This window comes from Equus caballus, chromosome 5 (genome assembly GCF_041296265.1).
Source record: "Equus caballus isolate H_3958 breed thoroughbred chromosome 5, TB-T2T, whole genome shotgun sequence".
In the NCBI taxonomy this organism is placed as follows: domain Eukaryota; kingdom Metazoa; phylum Chordata; class Mammalia; order Perissodactyla; family Equidae; genus Equus; species Equus caballus.
In genome coordinates, this window is record NC_091688.1 from 76,499,621 (window position 1) to 76,521,901 (window position 22,281).

Below are 22,281 nucleotides of genomic sequence, written 5' to 3' on the forward strand. Positions count from 1 at the left end.
CCTGCTTCCTACTCCATTTAAGTTCACCTTTTTCTTGCTTAAGTATGTCCTTAGTAATTCTTTCACTGAAGGTCTTTGGGCATAATCTTTCTAGGTCAAGTTTGTCTGAGATGACTTTATTTTGTCATCAATCTTAAATGATCATTTCACGTTATAGAATACTGTTTCCAAATACTTTCTCTCAGCATCTTGAAGATAATATTACATTGACTTCCAGCATAAATACTCTTGCTGATGAAAATCTGGATTTTCTTCCCTAGAAATAGTCTGCCTTTCCCTCTGGTCACTTTTTAATTTTCAGTTGAAATTTTCTATTCATTTTGATGTGTGTGGAATTAGAACAAAGGAAAAAAATTAAAACTGGCTGCAAAAGTTTCTGATAAAAAATTTAATCATAAAACATTGGTAATAATTTAATCATTTAAAATCTTCTGTTCTTCAAGAGACAGTATTAAGAATATGAAAATGTAAGCCACAGACGGGGGGCAATATTTGCAGTACATATTTCTGATGAAAAATAAATTGTACATGATCAAATTTTTTAAATTGCACTTCGAAAGACATCATCGAGAATGTAAAAAGAGAACCTATAGAATGTGAGAAAATATTTGCAAATCATATCTGATAAGGGTCTTGTATCCAGAATATGTAAAGAACTCATAACTTAATAAGACAACCCAATAAAAAATATGCAAAAGATTGAATAGACTTTTCTCCAAAGAAGACATGAATAGCCAATAAGAACACTAAAAGATGTTCAACATCATTAGTCATCAGGGAAATGCAAATTAAAACCACAATGAAATATCACTAAAATAGCTAAAATTTTAAAAGACTGACAATACCAAGTATTGGTGAGGATGAGGGAGAAGCAGTTCTCATATAATGCTGGTGGGAATGTAAAATGGTATGACCACTATGGAAAATAAGTTGGCATTTCTTACAAAATCAAATGTACACTTACCATATGGCCCAGCAATTCCACTCCTAGGTATTTACTCAAGAAAAATAAAAATGTCCAAAAATGACATACACAAATGTTTATAGCACTTTGCTCATAATAGCTGAAAACTGGAAATGACCCAAATGTCTATCAAGAGTTGAATGGATAGGTGAATTGTAGTATAATCATACAATGGAATACTACTCAGCAATAAAAAAGAATGAACTACTGGTATACAAAGTAACACGGATGAATCTCAGAAACATTATGCTGAGAGAAAGAAGCTAGACATGAAATAGTACATACTACATTTTTTTTTACATGAAGTTTTAGAACAAACAAAATTAGCCAATAGTGAATGTATTATCTATTGCCGCATCTGGGTACCTCAACGGTCTCTCAAAATGTTGCAATCAAAGTGTCAGCTGGGATGACAGTCTCACCTATGGGCTTGACTGAGGTTGGTCGGCTTCCAAACTGCTCAGGTGGTTGTTGGCTGGACTCTGTTCCTCGCTGGCTATGGGCCAGAGGCCTCCCACACTTCCTTGTCACATGGCCCTCTCCATAGGGCAGCTCACAACATGCAGCTAGCCAGCTTCCACAGAACGAACTAGTGAGAGAACACAAGATAGAAGCAAGACTTTTTTGTAACCTAGTCTTGAAAGTAGCATCTATCACTTTTGTGATATTCTTTTCATTATAAGTAAGTCACTAAGTCCAGCCCACATTCAAGGGTTTGAAGACTAGGAGATGGGATCCTTGGGGACCATTTTACAGATCAGACTTAATTTAAAAGTAATTTTTATATGTAATAATGCAGAATGACCATGAGTGGTATGTATTTTTAGAAGGCTCATGCACTAAAATTCTCATCTTTTGGTTAATGCCTAAAATTCCAGAGAGAGAGATTCAATCCTTCAGTTGAAGGGTTTCATTAGTAAAATATAGACTATGAAGGGAGAGTTTCCTTTTGGGCCTGAGTAATAATTACTGTATTTTTATACTGTGTGTACCTAAAATTGGGTATACTGTATTTGCCCAGAATCCACGTTGGGTAAAGAAGAGGGAAGGTAAAGAAAGAGAAACAGGGCAGAACTGGTAAGCCCATATAAAACAGAACACTTTGCAGTTTTGCCTATAATCAGCAGCCCCGTTGGTTGCAGACCAGCTCAGTCTTCTCATATTATGAATATGTACTGACATTTTAATTTTATTACTTTAGGTTTGTTTCTCGACCTTTTTAGATTGTAAATGTTAGGGAGTTTTTGTTTGTTTTACTTTAAAGGGGCCATGCTTGCAAGTGAATATTACACACTGATTTTCTAATACTCTGCCAATTTTCTATACCCACTCCTGTGATCGTAATTTCTATTTTCATGCATTTGCTCATGTTAAAGTTGTTGTAGAGATTAAATGAGTTCATACATGTAAAGCACTTAGTACCCCACAGACAGTAAGTGCTCAATACTATTATTAAGATTGATGCTGTTGTCCTCTGCTGTTCTGATCTCTACTACCCTCCTCCAATTGGTTCACTTTCCTTCCTCTACACCATTCTGCCTCCTCTTCAAATCCAGCCTGTTTTCTTTTCTGTTCCTCATCTTACATAGTCTCACTGCAACTTGGCTCTACTAAAACTCCTTCCTTTTGCTCCTTACCACATTCCTCACAGGGTCAATTACATTTTTTTTTTCATTCTCTAAGCAGATGAATCAGCTGCTTACGGAGAAGATTGAAGCTATCTATCCAAAATGTCCTCTTTTCTTCTCTTCACTGTAGTTTCCCTGCATTCACATTCTCTCTGGTTCATCAACCCTTTTCCTCTGTCTCAAAAGAAGGCACATTCTTCTGTGGCTAACCCCTCCATCTCTATTTTTCATTCTATTCTTCAGTTGGGATTAGGCTAGGCTGCAAATAACAGAAAATCCTCAAATGACAGTGGCTTGAAAAAAGACAGGTGCTTCTCTCAGGTGACACAGATCTAAAAGCAGGCTGTTTAGGACTGAGATGGCAGCTCCACCAGTTGTCAGGGACCCATGTTTTTTTCTTTTTCACTGCTCTGCCGTCCCTAAAGCGTGGCCCTCATCCTCACGGCACAAAATTGCTGCTTGAAAACCAGGAAACACAACTTCCAGGGAGCAAAGTGAAGCTAAAGAAGGCAGGGAGGACCTCCTCTCTTTTAAGATGTCCCTAAACAAGTACACGACACTTAATTGATATGTAATGGGCCAAAACTTAGTCAAATCTGGCTCCAAGGGAAACTGTGAAAGGGGCTATTTAACTGGGTGGCAGTGTGCCCACCAAAAAAAAATCTATGCTTTGTTACCTCAAGAAAAAAAAATGGTATTCTGTTATAAAGAAGTAAGGGAGAAAGATTTGGCGAGGCACTCATCCTTTCTCATCTCCAACAATATCTGTTTACTTCCTTCTTCAATCCTCTTCCGTTCCCCTCAAACATGTTCTAGCTCTCCACTCTTCATCCTAAAAGAAAATCAAAAAGCTTCTCTTAATTCTGGTCATTCCCTTCCTTTCACTGCAAAAAAAATTTTTATCGCTCTTCTTTACAATTTCTTTAAGTTCTTCTTTTTTGCTTATTTCCAATCCCTACCCACCATCTCACCTTTATATAGTTCGTAATTAGTCTCCGAGCTCCTGGGGCACTTAACATATACATCTTTACCCCAACCAAGTCTTTAAATTTTATGTTATTTATATTCAACTTCACAAATAATACAAGAATACATGATTGTAAATATACATATATATTATAAATAAAGCAAACATCTTCTTCAGCCACACCCCTGGGTACATTAAGACCGTTAGAATTGCTGAACAAATGAGAGGATGGATGGAGTAGGGCAGAAGATGAGACTTTCCCAATTCGTTCGTGTAAAACGGAGTCCAGGGCCCTCTTTCACTTCGGGTTTCGCAGGCCCCACGAAGGTCTCTCCCTGCAAAATCCTGGTCTGTCTTCTACGCACTGGAGTGAACGCTAAAACCGGGCCCTCTAACACCCCCAAGTTTGATGGCCCCCGCCCCAGTCGGGGGGCAGAGGCAGGTACGAGACTCTAGCGAGTTCCAGGGTCCCCGCGGAAAAAAACCACCGAGGCACTTCTCTGACGCACTTCCGGCGCGCCGGAACAGAGGCGGGCCGCGGTGACCGCCGGGGAGCCGGAAGCCGGGAAGATGGTGGTCACCAGGTCCGCGCGGCCTCAGGCCGGGGTCCAAGCCGCATCAGCTGAAAGCTCCCGGGAGAAGGTAGGAGATCGCAAGGTTCCCTCATTTCTGCTCGCTGCTTCGCAGGGCGGTGCTCAGAGAGGAGAGGCGGTGCGAGGGCCCTGCGCGGCGTGGGGAGGAGCGGCGGAAAGGGCCCGAGCCTGCCGCGCCCTTCTGTGCTCCAGGCACCGCGCGAAGCGTTTAGCTTCCTCTTCAGTGGAAGTCTTTTAGGGCAGTCCTTAACATGGAACAGAGGTTAGCAAACTTGCTTTGGGTAGTTCACCTCCGTAATGCAGATGCACGGCTCAGGCCTTCTAACACCGTAGTAAGGAGGAATAACTTCGCCCACGAAGTGTGAGCCAATTTAGCGGGGTTGGAGAAAAGGGCGCCGTCTTCACGTGTGGAGGCTGGCCGTGGCCCTACAGCACCTCCTGTGGGCGTGGTGGGGGCCAGAGGGGCCGTGGGCTGCGGTGACGCCGCCTGGTGGCTCTCAGTGGCGCTAGTTGTCCGCTGCCTCTGCTGATTATGCGATGAAGGGGACGGGACGAAGCGGAGCGTTAATTCACTCATGTAAAGGTAAGGGCAGCGACCGATTCCATGGCTGTATGTGTTCCTAAATACAGATTTGACTTTGAGTGAGAACACTCTCTTGAGTTATTTGTCTTGCTCCCTAAAGTCAGATCCAGTACTTGGGTGAGGTGAGTTAGCAGGGCCCTGCAAATGCACGGTCAGATCCAGTACTTAAGTTTTTGATTCTTTTTTTTTAATCATGGGTGGTGGTGATTTTTTTTTAATTCATTTTGTTTACCGAGTTCTTTATTGTTCTGTTAAAATTTGCTCCTGAGGGGACTGCCTCACTCACTTTGCCCATGTCCCAGCCCTACCTCAATTACAGTGTGTTTTCTCTGGCTTACAGATTTCTGCTGCTGAAAGAATTCAAGCACACTCAAAAGGCAGGAAGGACTCTCCATCTGATGACCAAAGTTCTGCTGAATCACAGAGCACGAGAAAACAAAGTCCAGTCTCTAGAACTCCTAAAACCAGAAGGAGGAAGAGCAGACCTACAAGCTCATTACATGAGCAAATGGACAGACCACCTACTGATGGAGAGACCTCTGAAGCAGAGTCAGATTGTTCTTCTGTGTCTGAACTCCAGGGTCCCATTTTAAGAATAACTAGAAGGCGGCAGATCTTAATTGCCTGCACTCCAGTGTCTAGTGCTAGGAAAAGGCTGAAAATAACTCCAATAAATGAATCTCATACTGAAGAAGTCTCTGAAGCAGAATCGCATGTTTCAGGTATTTCTAGAATTGTGCTTCCCACAATAATGACTGCAAGAACCAGAAGTCAGGCTAAATCCCTAACAGACCCAAGCCAAGAATCACATGGGGAAGCTGTTTCTGATGCTGAGTCATCATGCTCAGACATGTCTTCCTTTTCTGGAATTTCAACTAGGAGAACAACCAGGAGTATGCAGAGGAAAATACAGGCACAAACTGGGGAGAAAGATGATGTAAGAGAGGAAAAACAGGCCAGTGTTGCACCTCTCAAAGAAATAACAAAGAAGAATTCTAAGAGTTTAGATGAAGAAGCCAAAGGAATGACAGATCAGGGAAAAGAAATTAATGAGAAAAATTCTCAGTTGAAGAGTCTTTCTGAACTTAAGGACGCTAGCATTCAGCAGTTAATTTCTCAAAGGCATTCAACCCCTCAAAGTAAGAAAACTGCCTCAGAGCCCTCAAATCTGAACTGTGAGGCTATAATGAAATCATTAGCTCAAACATTTGCGGTTGTGGAAGTGGACAGATGGGATGCAAAAAGAAAGAGCACCATAAAAACAAGTGACTTGGCAGAATTTGATGATGGTGGTCATAGTGATGAAGAACAGTGCACAGTTACAGGTGTCAGGGAACATATGAACGAAGGGGATATAGATTTTGAGTGTGAAGATGTGAACAGAGAAAGGGATACAGATTTTGAGTGTGAAGACATGAATGAAGAAAGGGATACAGATTTCGAGGGTGATACCAAACTGTACAAGTCTGAGTTCAACACATCTCAGGATAAAGGTGATTCTGTTTTATTAGTTCTCAGCAGTGATGAAAGCCAGCAGTCCAAAAACAGTGAGAATGAAGAGGACACTGTGTGTTTTGTTGAAAACAGTGGTCAAAAAGAGTCATTAAATGAAGACTCAGAAAATATGTCATGTGACAATGCATTGTTTGTAATTGACACAACTCCTGGAGTGAGTGCTGATAAAAATTTTTACTTGGATGAGGAAGACAAGGCAAGCGAGGTTGCCACTGAGGAAGAAAAAGAAGAGGATGAAAAAAGTGAAGAAGAACCATCAGACAGTGATGAAAATAAGGATAGTGAGTTTAGTGATGAAGATGATTTACTAAATGGCACAAAGTCTAAACTGTAAGTTTTACCTTTACTTTTAAAAGTAAGTTTTTGATATATATCTCAAGTGGCTAATTTACCATAAAAATATAAAATATTAGAAAACATGGGAATTGAGAAAATTACTGCCTCGAGTTCTTAATGGAAAAGCTCATTTATCCAGCATTTTCCTCGTCCCTGTAGGTGCCTTTGTTGGTCATATTTTTTCCACCAATTATAGCTAACAGGGCTCCTTTTGGTGATATATTGGAAATCATCTGTTCAGATTTTTCTGCATGATTGTTAACAGCAACATAAAAGGGAAGGAAAGTAACTTGTTTTTTTCTGTATCTTGATTGTAGAGAAATTGAAAAATTTAGAAGAGCCTGAGAAAAATAATCACCTACAATCCCAGCTATCACCCATTGAAAAGTGCTAATGTTTGGGGCTGTTTCTTTTTTGCTGTTTTAAATTTGTTTTCCCTAGGGACAGGCCCCTAGTAGCAATGTGTCCACCGGAAACACTGGCATCCTTGTAAGGAACTGTATATTCACAGATCCCAGTTTTCACTCTAAACCAATGAAATCAGTCTCTGAGGCTAGGCACATGCATACTTATTTTTTAAAAGTCACACTGCTCCCCAGGATAATTCTAATGTACGTTCAGGGTTGAGAATTCACGCCAAGGCACTGCAGTAAAATAATTTCACTTTCCAATAGAGGTTGATTGTCAGTTGATTTCAACTGCCCAGTTTATATGAATAATCAGGGAAGAAAGTGTACTTGCTTATAAAAAGGACCCTTCGATAATATAAAGTAGAAATGCTCATTAAATAAATATAGCAGGAACCATGAGATTCTGATTTGGTATGTCTGGGGTATGACATTTATATTTTTAAAAAGCTCCAGTGGGAAATCTGGGTGCTCATCACTGTTTAAAACTCACTGATTTAGCAGAAAAACATCTAATGGATAACGTGGAAGTTCAAAGGAGAAGAATCTATGTTCCTGGTTTTAGAGATGGCGATATGTACATGTATTAACTCATGACTTGTATATCAAGTTGATACATTGCCAGATGTATCTCCTCTCCTCTTTTCTTTTTATAAAATGCCTCTGTGAAATCTCTTGGCCTGTTGTATGGCCTTAATCCATTTTAAGAAAATCTAGGGAATAAATGTGGATGTGCTCCCCAAAAGCTTTTTTGTTTAATTCATTATTCATCCCAGAATTTTGTTCTAAATGACTTGACTAGATTTAAAATATATATTTGTTCACAGTTTTTCAGAAACTCTATTGTAAAAATGACTTTTTTTGGTCATTGACAGTAAAAGGGAAGAAAAGAAAAAAAGTGATTTTAAAAATAGAGTCTTCAGTTGTTTCCATTTTGATTTAATTACTTGATCTTTTAAGTGATTATTTCTCTTTCAGTCTGAAGTTGACAAGCAGCAGCATAGACCCTGGTTTGAGTATCAAGCAATTGGGTGGTTTGTATATTAATTTCAATGCAGACAAACTACAGTCGAATAAGAGAACTCTAACACAGATCAAGGAGAAAAAGAAAAATGAGGTAAGTTACACAAAGTGTCCTGTTGGTTTTCATAGAACTAACCAATCACTTCTAGAAATGATTAGTTCTTGGTAAGAGACTAATTTTCCTACAATGAAACCGCATTAGCCAACTGTGCTCCTTTTTTCCCTCTTTCTAGAATGGTCATTTCTTTTTTATAAAGTCCTAGCTATAAAAGATGACACTTGAAAAATAAAGTAATGCAGGATCAGTGTTCCTCTTCTTGCACCCACCAGTTATGATCCCAGGGGTTGTGTTTTCTTCTCTTTTTCTTGCTATTCTTTTAGTTCTTAATTGGTCTGAACTCTGTTGAAAATCTGAAAGCTGTGAGTGCCTGCCTCCCCCTCCCATATGTGCATATAGACATAAAATTGTACATTTAATTTCAGAAGGAATTCACAGAGTGCGTAACCTCATCCAAACCCTCAGCTTCAGCCACCACCTTGCCTGGCTTCCTCCTAAATCTGTATTTTCTAGCCTTGCAGCCTCTTCAGGTCTTTAAATCCAGGTGCTTGTTGTGTGTTCATTCAGATGTCCTCAGGTACTTGAACTTGCTTATTGCCCTCCTTCTCTTCCTTGCCTGAACCAGCTTCTCCTTTTGTATTCTCAATCCTGGTTAATGATGCCAAAATCTCTTTCCCTTTTGTGATTTCTCCTTAGTGATTGACTAATCACTAAGCCTAGAAAACAGTCCTTCTTACATACTTTCTATTCTCTTCCCTCATTTTTGCCCCATTGTCATTGGCTAGTGCCAGCCTTTGGTTTTCATCTGGACTGCTGCAGTACGGCCTCCTTACTCTTTGTCCTTCAAGCCATCCTCCATGCTCTTGCTAGATGTCTCTTTCTAAAAACACAAGTCTGACCATGATATTCTCCTGTTGAAGGCCTTCAGTGGTTCCTCAGAGCCTTCAGGGGGCCTCTGTACCTCCTGCTTTGATTGTCCACCTGCTGTGTTCTTGCCATTGAAGACTTCTGTAGTTCCCTCAACATACCTGTTCTCTCCCAGGCCATTGCAGATCATAGATCACTGCCTTTGGGAAACAGTCTTGGACCCGAATCCTTCCCCCCACCTCTGTGCTCCTGCAACACCCAGAATAGATCTGATTCATTATTGATCATGTAGTGTAATTGTTAATTTACTGGCTTTAATCTTTGTATTCCTAAAACAGGATTTCTCAGCTTTAGCCATAGTGATGTTTTGTGCTTGATAATTCTTTCTTGTGGGGATATATTCTGTGCATTGTAGGATGTTTAGCAGCATCCCTGGCCTCTACCCACTAGATGCCAGTAGCATTCGCCCTCCCCTCCGTGCACACACCAAAAATGTCTTCAGACGTTGCCAACTGCTCCCAGTTGAGAACCACTGTCCTAGATCTTAGTATAGTACTTGACACATAGCAAGCTCTTAATAATCTGTTAAATAAATGCCATGCTCTCTCTTCTGAGCAGTAGGAAAGTCTAGACTGCTACCGCACTACCCAGAAACTTCTGGGCCTGAACCTGAATTGGGGATTTCTGAATTAATAGTTTATTTCTGAAATGATAATTTCAAATGTTATTGACCAAATTAATATTTGCTGTATTCCTATGAACTATTTTGAGGGAGCAGTCTTCTTTAGTTCTTGCACTGGGAGAGATGATGAATTACCCTGAGGCTCCTTTTAGGTACATAAACAATATTATGACAATATTTAATCATCCTAGGCAAGTCACAAAAAATGCAGAAGTTGTTTAGGAAGAGATTAACAGATTTGACTACACAAAACTTTAAAACTTATGCAATTAAAAACACCTTAGGAAAGACAAGTAAAAGACCATAGATTAATACCACTAAAATAACAAAATACACTTCTACAAATTAATAAAAACACAGCCCTATATAAAAATGAAAAAGAACCCCAAAACGTACAGGCATTCCCCAGAAGAGGACATAGCTAATAAATATAAAAAAGATGATCAACAACAAATGAAAACAGCCAGGAGGCACCAGTGACAACATACAAAAGATACTCCCCAGGGGCTGGCCCGGTGGCGCAGCAGTTAAGTTCACACATTCCACCTTGCTGGCCTGGGGTTCACTGGTTCTGATCCCAGGTGTGGACATGGCACCACTCATCAAGCCATGCTGTGGTAGGCATCTCACATATAAAGCAGAGGAAGATGGGCACGGATGTTACCTCAGGGCTGATCTTCCTCAAAAAAAAAAAAACTACCCAGTGTTGGTGGCACTGTAAAAAAAAAAAAGGGCACGATTAACTGTTGGTAGGAGTTTATACTAAAATGCAAAGCAATTGAGCAATACCTATCAAAATTTAAATGACACATTTTGGAATCTGTTTTATAGAAATAATCACAAATGTACAGAGATGATGTTTACGATGTTTAATGGAAAAAGTTTAATGGAGACTTAAACTAAATGTCTGAAGAAAAATTGTGGTGCGTAACAGCTATTAAAAAGAATGAAGTTAATCTATGTATGAATTGACATTGAAAGAGTAAGATGTATTGTTGAGTTGTAAAAAGATTTGTCTAGATAGAATGATCTCATTGGTATAACACAAGTATATGTTGTTTAATCAAAATCTGTATTGCTGTTCGTATTCTATTAATAGTCTAGCTGTCTCCTCAGATCACAGGAAGCTGTTTTACTAACATGAAAAGAACTTATTAAAGACTTATTAAGACTTATTGAAGACAAGTTTTTCTCAGGGATTTCAAGAGCCATTGTGGCATTGTTCCTAATGTCTTTATTTTCCACTGGTTTGGTGCAGTGACTGGGTGCAAACCAATAAATACAAGTGGACACATTAAATCTGATGGGGCAAATTTGAGCTGAATATCCATTTTATAGATTTCCTAAAATAATCCTTTAGTTTGCTCCTAAAACATTTTTATTGTCATATAGTGTACAAATTTAAGAACAGGAACAACTTTGCAGTAGTGTGTCTGTGTATAAAGAAGGTTACTGTATTTAGAGTAGTCCTCAGTGTGGGAGATGTTTCCCATATAAAGCAAAAATGTTGAAAAAAGTTCTATGACATTCTGACATTATTTTAAAACCATTTTAATATTTTTATAGCTTCTGCAAAAAGCCATCGTTACACCTGACTTTGAAAAAAACTACTGTGTCCCACCATATAGAGAGTCAAAGTATCAACTTCAGAAAAAACGCCGAGTAAGTACAGTGACTCTTATTATTTAGAATGTTTAGATGTTTTAGACTCTATATGTTCAGCTTATACAACATGGTTGTACAATTAAAATATATATATTTCCAAAGTAAATTATCACAGGTATCTCACGACCCATAAAATATGGTTCCATAAACGTGTTATATGGATTTCCACAAAGTGGAACTGCACCACGTAGTGCACATAGATACAGCTGTTTTTTTCCCCTTTCTTAAAAATAGCGACAGCCAGCATATAAGGTCACTGTCCATATCTTTTGGCTTATAGGTACTATTCACTAAAGGCCAGGAGCTCTGTTGCAGGCTGTTGTAGAGAACTTGATGTAGCCAGCTAAAAACGCTGGTTTATTCAGTCTGCCAAACGAGCGGATAGAAACTGTTTTCTTTAGTAGAATATAGAGGATTGCTTCCATCTGCCATTTCAACTAATAAGCATAAAAAAGTTATCAAGAGGATGCCAGCCTAGTAGCATAGTGGTTAAGTTTGCGCACTCCGCTTCGACGGACTGTGGTTCGTGGGTTCAGATCCCAGGTGCAGACCTACAGACTGCTCATCAAGCTATGCTGTGGCAGCATCCCACACGCAAAAGTAGGGGAAGATTGGCACAGATGTTAGCTCAGGGCCAATACTTCTTCACCGAAAAAAAAAAAGTTATCAAGAGAGCTTGGAGGAAATTTGAGGATGGTACTGCAGTAATGTCACTAATATGGAGCACCCTGGCACATGGTAGGCACTCCATGATATTTGTTGTATGAATGAAACAAAAAATAAAATTATGCAAATAACTTGCTAGGAGTTTTCAAAAGAATAGAAATTTTTGTTTGATTTTAGAAATAATACAAATTTCTAGACTGTTGGAGTGAGTGACTTTCTGAGACACCTGAGTGACTGAATAAAGTGTTTATGTTTTCATAAAAGCTCCAGAAGTGAAAATGTTTTTATACATTGTCTCTTGTGTAGGCTATTTTAGACAATCAAAACTGAAGCTGTGGGTTATTCACCCAGCAAGTCAGCAATTCTCACTAAGATACAAAATAAATTTTAAGGAGCCCTTATTTATGAAACTGATAATGCTCTGCCTAATTTACCAGAGAAATCACTTTTGTGATTGAATTCCTTTTATGAAAGATGAATCTGGAGAGTAACTTTGTTTTTAATTAATGAAATTTTCTGTATGTGTAATTTTGGGGGAAATGAGGTATAATTTATACTCTGCTTGTTAAAATTAGAATTTTCTCTTTGTCTTTGAAATCTGAATTTCAGAAAGAGCGACAAAAAACAGCAGGTGATGGCTGGTTTGGTATGAAAGCTCCAGAATTGACAGATGAACTGAAAAATGATCTCAAAGTACTGAAGATGAGAGCTAGCATGGACCCAAAAAGGTTTTACAAGAAAAATGATAGGGATGGCTTCCCCAAGTACTTCCAGGTATGAAGCAAACAGAACAATGGTGGTGCTATTGATGGATTTTAGTTTGGAAAGCCCTATGCTGATTTGTTTACTCTTAAAATAGATAAATATTTACAATATACATCTTCTTAGGCCGTATAATAATGGCCAGAACCCCATTCAGACAGCCACCAGCTTGTACAGTCACGTGCCGCATAAACGACATTTTGGTCAATGACGGACCGAATATACAACGGTGGTCCCATAAAATTGGAACCATATAGCCTAGGTGTGTATTAGGCTACACCCTCTGGGTTTGTGTGGCTATATACTCTATGATGTTTGTACAGCGACAAAATCACCTAATGATGCATTCCTCAGAATGTATCCCTGTTGTTAAGGGACGTGTAACTGTAATGGCTTTCCATGTAGAGTCGGGGTTGCAAATGGTGACTGGGTTTCCAGGTCAACTCTGAAAGTTATGAAACCTATGAGTAGTACCATATATGAATAGTACTATCCTAAGAGCAAGAATCCTTGCAGGATGGAGGAGGAAAGGGAATCATTTACACCAAACTCTTCTTTTCCAGGTAGAGGGACATCCCCAGGCAAATTCTGAAAATAAGTTAAAAGTTGGTTTTCAAAGTGTTTTCAGATGAATGTCCCGTTGATTCATCCTCTGGGCGCTCTCAAGTTCATTTTGTTTCTTTAATACCTTTTTCGTCACTATGGAGATTAGCATAATAGTCCTTTGCCTTCAGGTCTACTCTCCCTTCTAGTCCATCCTCCATGTTGTAGCCAGTTATCTCTTCTTGAAAAAAACCATCTCCTCGTGATATACCACTGCTCAATGATATCACAGATATCGTTCCATGGTACCTTCAGCGATTCTTTATGATCTGTAGGATAGAATCTGTATCCCTTAATGTGGCCCTTCACAATCTGCACCCGAACCAGTTCACTAACCCTTCTCTTGTCACATAGCCCTCTTCAGCTTACACATTTAGCTGTTCTCAGAATATGCAGAGACTGGTCTTGGCACTCTGACTTTGCATGTGCTTGCCTCTGTCATGTTTGCTTGGTGAAATTTTACCTATCCCATTCCAAGCTAAAATGTCATGATTTGTGAAATCTTTACCTCCCTTAGGTAGAATTGGTCACTTAGTTTTCAGAACAGCTGTAGTGTTTTGTTCAGCATAATATCATGTTATGCTTTAGTTTTTTAGTTCTCTATCTGTGGTCTTCTTTATGACTATGGGTTCTTTGTCTTTGTTTCCCTAATACCTGGCACAGTGCCTGGCACGTAGTGGACACTGTAAATTTTACTCGGTGGAATGTATGAACAAATGCAGAGTGATCACTATGTAGGTTCTAAGCTGGCATCATTTATGATAACCTAACCTGGGAGATCACATATGTAGGTAGTAGAATTTATGTCAGTTTCATTAATTTGGAAAACTAGAACAAGTGTTTTATTATCTGTTCCATTTTTCTCTTCTACTTACACTATTTATCAAGAATTTACTGTCTAGCACTAAATTATATAAAAAGAATTTTGGATTTACTATAAACTCTAATGAAGAAATGTCATTAGAAGGACCCAATGCAGATTGAATGGGTGATATATTTTTGCTTTAAAAGATGGCAAAACTAACTTTAATATTGGTATACCGTAAGCTTGTGGGTTCCATTCCTTTCTGTACATATGCTTTGTTAGAGCTGTCCTGAAATAGGAAAGCAACTCGGCATTCAGGTATTGCATGACTTATTTCAATCACTTGTTCACAGATTGGAACCATCGTTGACAATCCAGCTGACTTCTACCATTCGCGAATTCCCAGGAAGCAAAGGAAGAGAACTATTGTGGAAGAGCTGCTGGCTGACTCTGAGTTCAGAAGGTAAAGGGATTTGTGTCTCACTTTATGACACGCACGCTTTCCTTTAGAATGTGTGTCAGCTTCTAAAATTTCAGATTTTCAAAGGCTTTAGCACAGAGTTTCTCAACCGCAGCACTGTTTATTTTTGGATGGGATAATTCTTTATTGGGAGCACTATCTTATGCATTGTAGGATGTTTAACAGCATCCCTGGCCTCCACTACATGCCAGTAGCAACGCCCCCCCACCTCCACCATTCATGACATTCAAAAATGTCTCCAGACATTTCCAAATGTCCCCTGCAGGCATAAGCATTCCCAGTTTACAATCACTGCTTCCAAGGGAAGCTTGAAAGTATTTGACTGGCTAGAGGAGGATGAGCCTGCAAAGGAGACTGGGAAAGAATAGCCAAGGGGGCATTAAGAAAACCACGAGTGCACAGGGTCATAGAAGTCAAAGAGAGAGAATGTTATGAGCAGGTATAAGCTGGAGGGAATGGTTAACAGGAATAAATGCTGCCAAGAGATCAAATGAGGTAAGAACTAAAAGCTTCCTTTGGATTTAATTACATGGAGGTCACAGTAACCTTGGCAGAAGGAGTTTTAGGGGAGTGATAGGGAGGACACCAGATGGAGAGGACAGGAAGTGAGCTGAAAATGAAGAAAGAGACAATCTTTAAAGAACCTTGGCTGTGCAGAGGAAGCGGGGGGGAGGCTAGTGGATATGGTGTTAGAGGTTTATTTTAAGATGGGAACAATGTATGTTTAAATGTCCTCGAAGCAGCTGTGTATATATTATAGGAGATTTAAAAGCATACCTCATGTAGAAACCTCTGCTGAACTTCCAGATTTATTTAATAGCAAAAGTGAAAATATTTATCAAGAGTTTTAAAAATAATGTAGACTGTAGGCATAGCAAGAGTTCTAAAAATAATGTAGATTATAGGCATGGAAAATAAGTGTTATGTGAGCTATTTATTGGGTTGGGATAATTTAACGAGCAATGCTCTTTTCTCACTTAATTACCCTCCTTGGAAGTCTCCTCCCCACAGAGCTTTAATTATAATCTATATACTGCTGACTTCCAACTGTCTGTGTCTAGTCTAGATCGCTTCTGAGTCCAGACTCACATTTCCAACTGCTGCCTCAGGCACGTCCAATGGGTATTTCACAAGCACCTCTAAGAGCTAACTTCTGGTCTCTCCTGACCCCTCTCCCCTTGTACAATCTAATCGTCTCCCAGTGCTCTGTACCTCAGGACTGACTGGCATCGCCATCCATCCCTTAGGGCAGGTCCTTGACACTACCTTCTCCTTTCAATCCCATATTCAGACTCAGAGTTCCTCCTGTTTTCCTATCTCTAAAGCCTGTCTCTTTCTCTCCATCCCCACAGAGATGTGGTGCAAGCTGACTGAATCTTTGCTTACCTAAGTGTTTATCTATATGTTGGGATAAAAATTGACCTGACGTTTTATAATCTTGATGATGGCAATCTTAGAAATCACAGCAATGTTGATAGTGCTTTCACTAAAAAATAATCTTAGGATAAGGAAGTTAGGGCAGTAAACTAGAAATTTAGTAGAATGAAAGTCATAATTTGCAGATTAGAGGTCATCTTACCAGTTCATTGTTTCCCATACTTCTTCAGTCCTGGAATCCCATTTTCACAATGTTTGTGTTATCTGTATACTGCCTACTTTATTTTAAAAGGAAACTTTATGTTGCTACTGTAAATGGACTTGTTGACTTATATTTTTTCTAATACAAAGATACATTACTTAAAATGAATATTGACTTTGTATCACCTAAATTTACATACCACACTATGTGAAACACATGACTAGCCCATCTCTCCAGAGTGTTTTCATCCCCTCTACAACATTCTCAAGAGGTTTTCTGGCCTCTGAACACTCTGGGATAGGGAGCTTCACTGAACATATTTAACGCAGTGTATGTTCATTAGTAGGCATGTCCTGGGACAAGAGAAATAAGTGTGACGTACGAGAGGAAATGTGCTTTTCTGTGTTGTATTGGTTTTTGGTTTGTTTCATTTTTACCCTAAACTTAGGTTTGTTAGAATGTGGGTAAATTGTGCTGCTGACTTGTGGGATTGGGTGAGCTGTAAAGTTGTAAAAGTCTTAAATAGCTTCTGTTTTAAAGAGATTAGCTAATCTTCAGCTTTAGTAATGTGATAACAGATTTATGTAACAGTGAAAATGCTTTAGAACAAAGGAATTTTATGTTTAGAGAATTTTTAACTTTTCCTAATTAACTGTGCACTGATAGCCCTTCTTTTGGTGAAACTTCTAGCTACTACATCATTATTTTTCTGCAATAAATTGTGCTTCTGTGTTTCCAAAGCCCAATAGGGAAATCTAGTCTATAGCAGCAATTCTCTGATCTGAGGATGCCTTTAAACTCTTTAAAAACTATTGAAGACTCTAGGGCTGGCCCAGTGGTGCAGTGGTTAAGTTCGCACGTTATGCTTCGGCGGCCCGGGGTTCACGGTTCAGATCCCGGGTACGGACGTGGCACCGCTTGGCAAGCCATGCTGTGGTAGGCATCCCACATATAAAGTGGAGGAAGGTGGGCATGGATGTTAGCTCAGGGCCAGTCTTCCTCAGCAAAAAGAGGAGGATTGGCAGCAGATGTTAGCTCAGGCAGGGCTGATCTTCCTAAAAAAAATTATTGAAGACTCAAATAACTTTTGTTTTATGGGTTACCTTTATCAGTATTTACTACAATGGAAATTAAAGTTAAGAAACCTTAAAAATAATTCATTTTAAAATAAGAAATCCAATACATACTATATAAATATTTTCATGAAAAAACAAAAATAATTTAGTGCACATCTCTTTAATGTCTGGCTTAAAGACAGCTGGAGCCTCATACCTGCTTTTGCATCACTCTCTGCCTTGATAGCACATGGTGTAGCCTCTGGAAAACTCCACTGTACACTCATGAGAGGATGAGAGAGAAAAAGGCCACTAAAGCCTTAGTATTCTTGTGAAAATAGTTTTTACCTAATGACCCCTTGAAAGGGCTCATTCCTGGACCACACTTTGAAAACCACCTGTCTGTGATACATTTCTTAAGGTTCTAAGAAATAGATTGTGTGTTTTTAGATAAATGTAACCTTTTTGTTTTGCTTAGTCCTTATTTTTACATTTTTATCCCATAAAAATGTTTCAAGCGTCTGGATGAAATACATGGGTCTCCAGTGGCTGAAAGTTTTCAAAAGCCCTCCCTCCCTCTCCAGTTGCCAGTTTTCTCTCACTAGACTGCAGGCTCTGCGAGGGCAGAGACGTGGCTGTCTGGTTCACTGCTGGGTCCCCAGCTCCTAGTGTGGCTCCTTACACATGGTGGAACTTAGTATACAGGTGATGGATAGGGAAAATGCGAAAAACAACTTGAGAGTTAGAAGCTCCCCCGCACCCACCCACAGGTTACATTAACTTCTAATGTCTGATGTGTCATACTTTAGAACTTAAAGGTTTGGTTTTTCTTTTTAGATATAACCGAAGGAAGTACTCAGAGATCATGGCTGAAAAGGCAGCAAATGCAGCAGGAAAGAAGTTTCGAAAGAAGAAGAAATTTCGCAATTAAGATTCACCAAGCAAACCACAATATTTTACATCTCCCTTTTATTTATCTACTAAAGATGTTTTGAAAACTAACAACAAACATCACATAAATTAATATAGACTGGCCCTATTTATATACAGGGATTTCTGTTTGGAAAAAGTTGATTTGAGAGAGACTCAATCACGTGTCCCTTGGAATAAAAATAGGTGTGTCTACAAAAGACCCACCCATGCTTAGACCTCTTGAGGGAAAAAAAGGAAAAGAACCTCAACCCTTTAAGATAACGTCTTTGTAAAGTTTTCAGTGCTTGGTTATTTAAAGAAAATTGATTAAAAGACATTTACAAAGTATAAAGTTTGCTAACATTCAAAAAACTTCAAAATAATATTATCAAAGATATATAAACAATATTGCAATTACTATGTAGGGGGGTGTTTAGCGGGGAGGTAGACAGGGAGGCTCTTTGGTCAGCTGCAAATTGGGATACAGAGATCTGTTTGTTGCCAGTATCAAAGTCACAGTTGAAACCAAAGGAATGATAAAAAAGTGTTCTTGGAGAAAATGTGCATTAGCATATGACCAAAGAACTAAATGAAGCTATAAAGGGACTTAAAAGATAGTGAAGACCACCTAGAAAGTCTGGGTTAAAGGTAGCAGCAGAAGGAGCACGCTCCTCCTTAGCACCTGAAACAGGAGGAAAGGTTGAATTTTACCCAGATTCAGTGCTGTGTTCCAAGTGAAATAGGATTAAATCAATATAATTTAAGTTAGTCAGGAGGTAAAGTGGCTTCTCTTGTCTCCAGTGGCAGAAGTATGCATCCTGGCTAAGCTACTTATGGCACCCAGGGACTGTTGGTCGTTTCTGTCCATGCTCCTCAGTGGAGTGTTGCTTGCCTTATGTCGTTATTTACAAGACCTCTGTTTTCCCAGCATACTGCTGCTTCCTTAGAATTTCAGTAAATGTGAAATCTCACATTTTGTATTTACTGCTTGGGATCATAAGCACCCTCATAATAGAACTGACAGTGACATTTGTAGGTGGAGTTGGGAAGCATCTGCATATGTTCTCTTTTATAGAAAATCTTTTATTCCAAGAATATTAAGTTTTGCCTTCTACTGGGTAAAATAAGGAGCTGCTCTGAAAGAAGTATCAAAACAAGAACAAGAAATAACAGTTAACTTACTCTTTACACGTTCCAGCAGGAGCTGCTGTTAGCAGAATACTTCTTCCACTTACAGTGTAAGGATACTGAAAGTTGTCAATCAGTATGATGTTTCTCTGCACAGACAGTTGAGGACTTACCCAGTTTTCCTGAGGCTCAAGTTGTGGGTCCACTTCTTATGTAACATGATTTCCATGTTGGTTTCTGACTCGTGAATGCTGGAATAGGCTGAATTACTTCAGTACTGCAGTTATGACAAATATTTGTGATATGATAGTCATTTTACAGGAAAAACAAGACTGGTGACCTCTAATCTTTCCCACACAAGACAGCATTCGAGCTTTCCAGACTGGGAGGCAGTGATGGGGCAGCACTGAACCTAAGTGCCAAGTCCAGCCGTGCGGCTAACTCACCGTGGAGTTCCTCACAGTATGTATTTTGAGTACTGACATTTAGTTACATTTTAACATCCAGGCTCTTTTCTGTTTTGTCTCCACTGACTCATTTTTAATTTTATTTTATTATATGTGTTTTTGTAAGCCACTTCACTTGGAACAAAGCAGAGAGTTTTTAACAAATGTTAAAATACCTCAGTCAGTGAAATAAACTGAAATTACTCCACTAAATCATTTAAAGTCACCTCTATTATATTGTAAGGAATTAAAACTGGTAATATATACAGCTTCTTTATCTCAATCTTCACAAATTTATTTTAAATTTTCACAATTAAGAAGAGGATCAAAGTAGAGGTAAAGGTCAGAAAAAAAGTCTTTGTGCTCCTAGCCTGCAAATATCTGGATATTTGAAAGATGGACCTATTTGTCTTTTGTTTTTTGAGCAAAGCGTTGTGTTGAGAAACAGGTTTTAGTGACTTTGGCTTGTGTCACTAAAGACAGTCCACTTACTGAAACTATCTTAAGGCTTAATGACTACCAGAAAGTTCCTTGACTCAACTGAAAAGATTATAAAGCATACAATGTGCTGATGAAAGAAGGGCCTTCAAAGTACCTTAAGAAGATCTTTAAAGATCACTAAAGTATCCTGTCTTGTTCCACAATGCTTTTAAGACAACCTACAACACAGCTAGTTTTTTAAGTGAGGAAATTAGGTAAAGGAAAATGAGGACGGAAGAAATCAGATGAAGCCACGGTGAAGGTAATAAATGATTCTGTGAAACTAACTGTAGCAGCTGATAGAGGCAGGCTCTGAGCTTCCTAAAATCTAACAAAATGTCAGTTCTGTGTTCAGTGTTCTGCTTTAGAGAAACACCATTATTCCTATTACAAAGACCTGAGAAAATGTCTCATGGATCCCAATATCAAGGATGTCAGACAAGAGGCCATATTTGGCTGTCCAGAGGATAGGTGGCAGGGTTTTAAAGAAAAAGAGGGAAGGGCTGTATGGAAAAGTTAATATAACCTTGACTACCTGGGATAAATTCATGGGATCTCACTCTCAGAAACAGCAAGTTACAAGAAAACACTGAAAAGAAATGTTTAATTCCATTTCTGGGATATGTGCGGGTACTCGTTCAGTTCAATCTCTGAAGCAATGACGATTGTACAGGATAACTACCTACAACATGTCATTGAAAGTGTTCAGTAGGGTTGAAACAAAAAATAAATGCTTTCTAGTTAACCAGTTCCCCAAGCATCCAATTAAAAACTCAGGTCTTCTCGTTGTTATGCAATTTAAAAGTGAAGAAGAAATGTTTCCAGTTTTTAAAAGTGAAGAAGGAATGCTTTTAATTACTAATAGCTTCCAAGAAGCAGGGCCAATAGCATGACCTGTAATCAAATGTCATAAGCAGATCAGTGTTTTAGCAAAAAAGAAAATCTCACAAACGAACGATGAAATAAGATACAGTGGTGGAGGTTCTGAAATGGAAAGGGTTATCAATAAATACTGAACACCAACTGTGAGAAAGGCAAAACGATCTTTGGTTTAGGTGATGGATGGTGGACAGTACACGTTTGTTCTGGTTATCACTACCTAAGGTTACCCAAAAACTCAGTGACTCAACAAGCACCATTTTGTTACATCTTGTGATTTGGTGGGCCAGGGCTCGGCTGGGTGATTCTTGTGCGGTACATGGTCTCCAACAAAGTCACTCAGTGGTATTCAGCTGGCAGCTGAGCAGATCTGGAAGGTCCGAGACACTTCCCTAACATGCCTGCGCACCCTGTAATGTTTTAAAAGTTTGGTGACGACTGAAATTTTTCTTCAGTTTAACAGTATAGTATGGAAATTGATTGAAGACTAAAACATGACCCACACACTGTGGCACTGAAGGCTCTAGAATGGTTACGTGGGCTCAATCAATAGTATTTAGGAAGTTCTACTCCTTACCTGCCTCCTTCCTAGTCAGCCCTCCTAAGGGAAGAGGAATTGTTAACCAGATTGAAGTGAGCCCAAGATATTCACTGGGTTTATGTTTACAAATGAACAGGGCTGCTGTATTAACCATATGCAGGCTCTCCTGCCCTATTAGGGGGCAGGCCTGTCATCCCTTCTTCCAAACAAGATGGGAAATTGGACTTGGGGATTTCCTGAGCCAGGCTTTCTCTATTAGAGGCAGGGGATGATGGATGCGAATAAGGGAACAGAGGCTGTTCCATCGCAGCGTAGCTGGGAGTCCTGCAGTCGGCGCTCTTCTAGCTGTTCTAAGTGGTACTTTCCTTCCCACTGGCTGTTCTTATGGTTACCACCTCCTGGGCAGGACTGCAAAGCAGGGACTGGTAGGCTTCAGGCACTAAAATCCTGACCCCAAACCCCATGCATTGTATTGAAATTCTGAGGTCTTGCTCACTAAAGGAAGAAAAGATGAAATATGGATATGAAAACTATGGTTAGACTTACTTCCAATTACCATATGAATTTTATCTATCATGCAGTGAAGAACACTATAAATGACTTTGAAAGGTGTTCCCTGACCTTTTTAAATGGTAGAAAAGAAACTGTGCATGTCG

General features: G+C 39.3%; 1 protein-coding gene and 1 long non-coding RNA gene across 2 annotated transcripts; one reads left to right on the plus strand and one right to left on the minus strand.

Moving 5' to 3' along the window:
- Window positions 1-373: 373 nt before the first annotated feature.
- On the minus strand, window positions 374-4,085 carry LOC102149453 (uncharacterized). Its single transcript, XR_290339.4, has 3 exons — window positions 3,564-4,085; window positions 3,270-3,424; window positions 374-1,553 (listed from the first exon to the last, which is right to left on the minus strand). It is a non-coding gene; the product is annotated as an uncharacterized lncRNA (long non-coding RNA).
- DNTTIP2 (deoxynucleotidyltransferase terminal interacting protein 2) lies at window positions 4,065-18,503 on the plus strand. The gene is given in 7 exon segments (NM_001309173.2): window positions 4,065-4,201; window positions 5,076-6,580; window positions 7,972-8,110; window positions 11,190-11,285; window positions 12,564-12,728; window positions 14,478-14,587; window positions 18,077-18,503. Coding segments are annotated over 7 exon segments (2,181 nt in total). The 5' UTR covers window positions 4,065-4,129; the 3' UTR covers window positions 18,171-18,503.
- The last annotated feature ends 3,778 nt before the right edge of the window (window positions 18,504-22,281 follow it).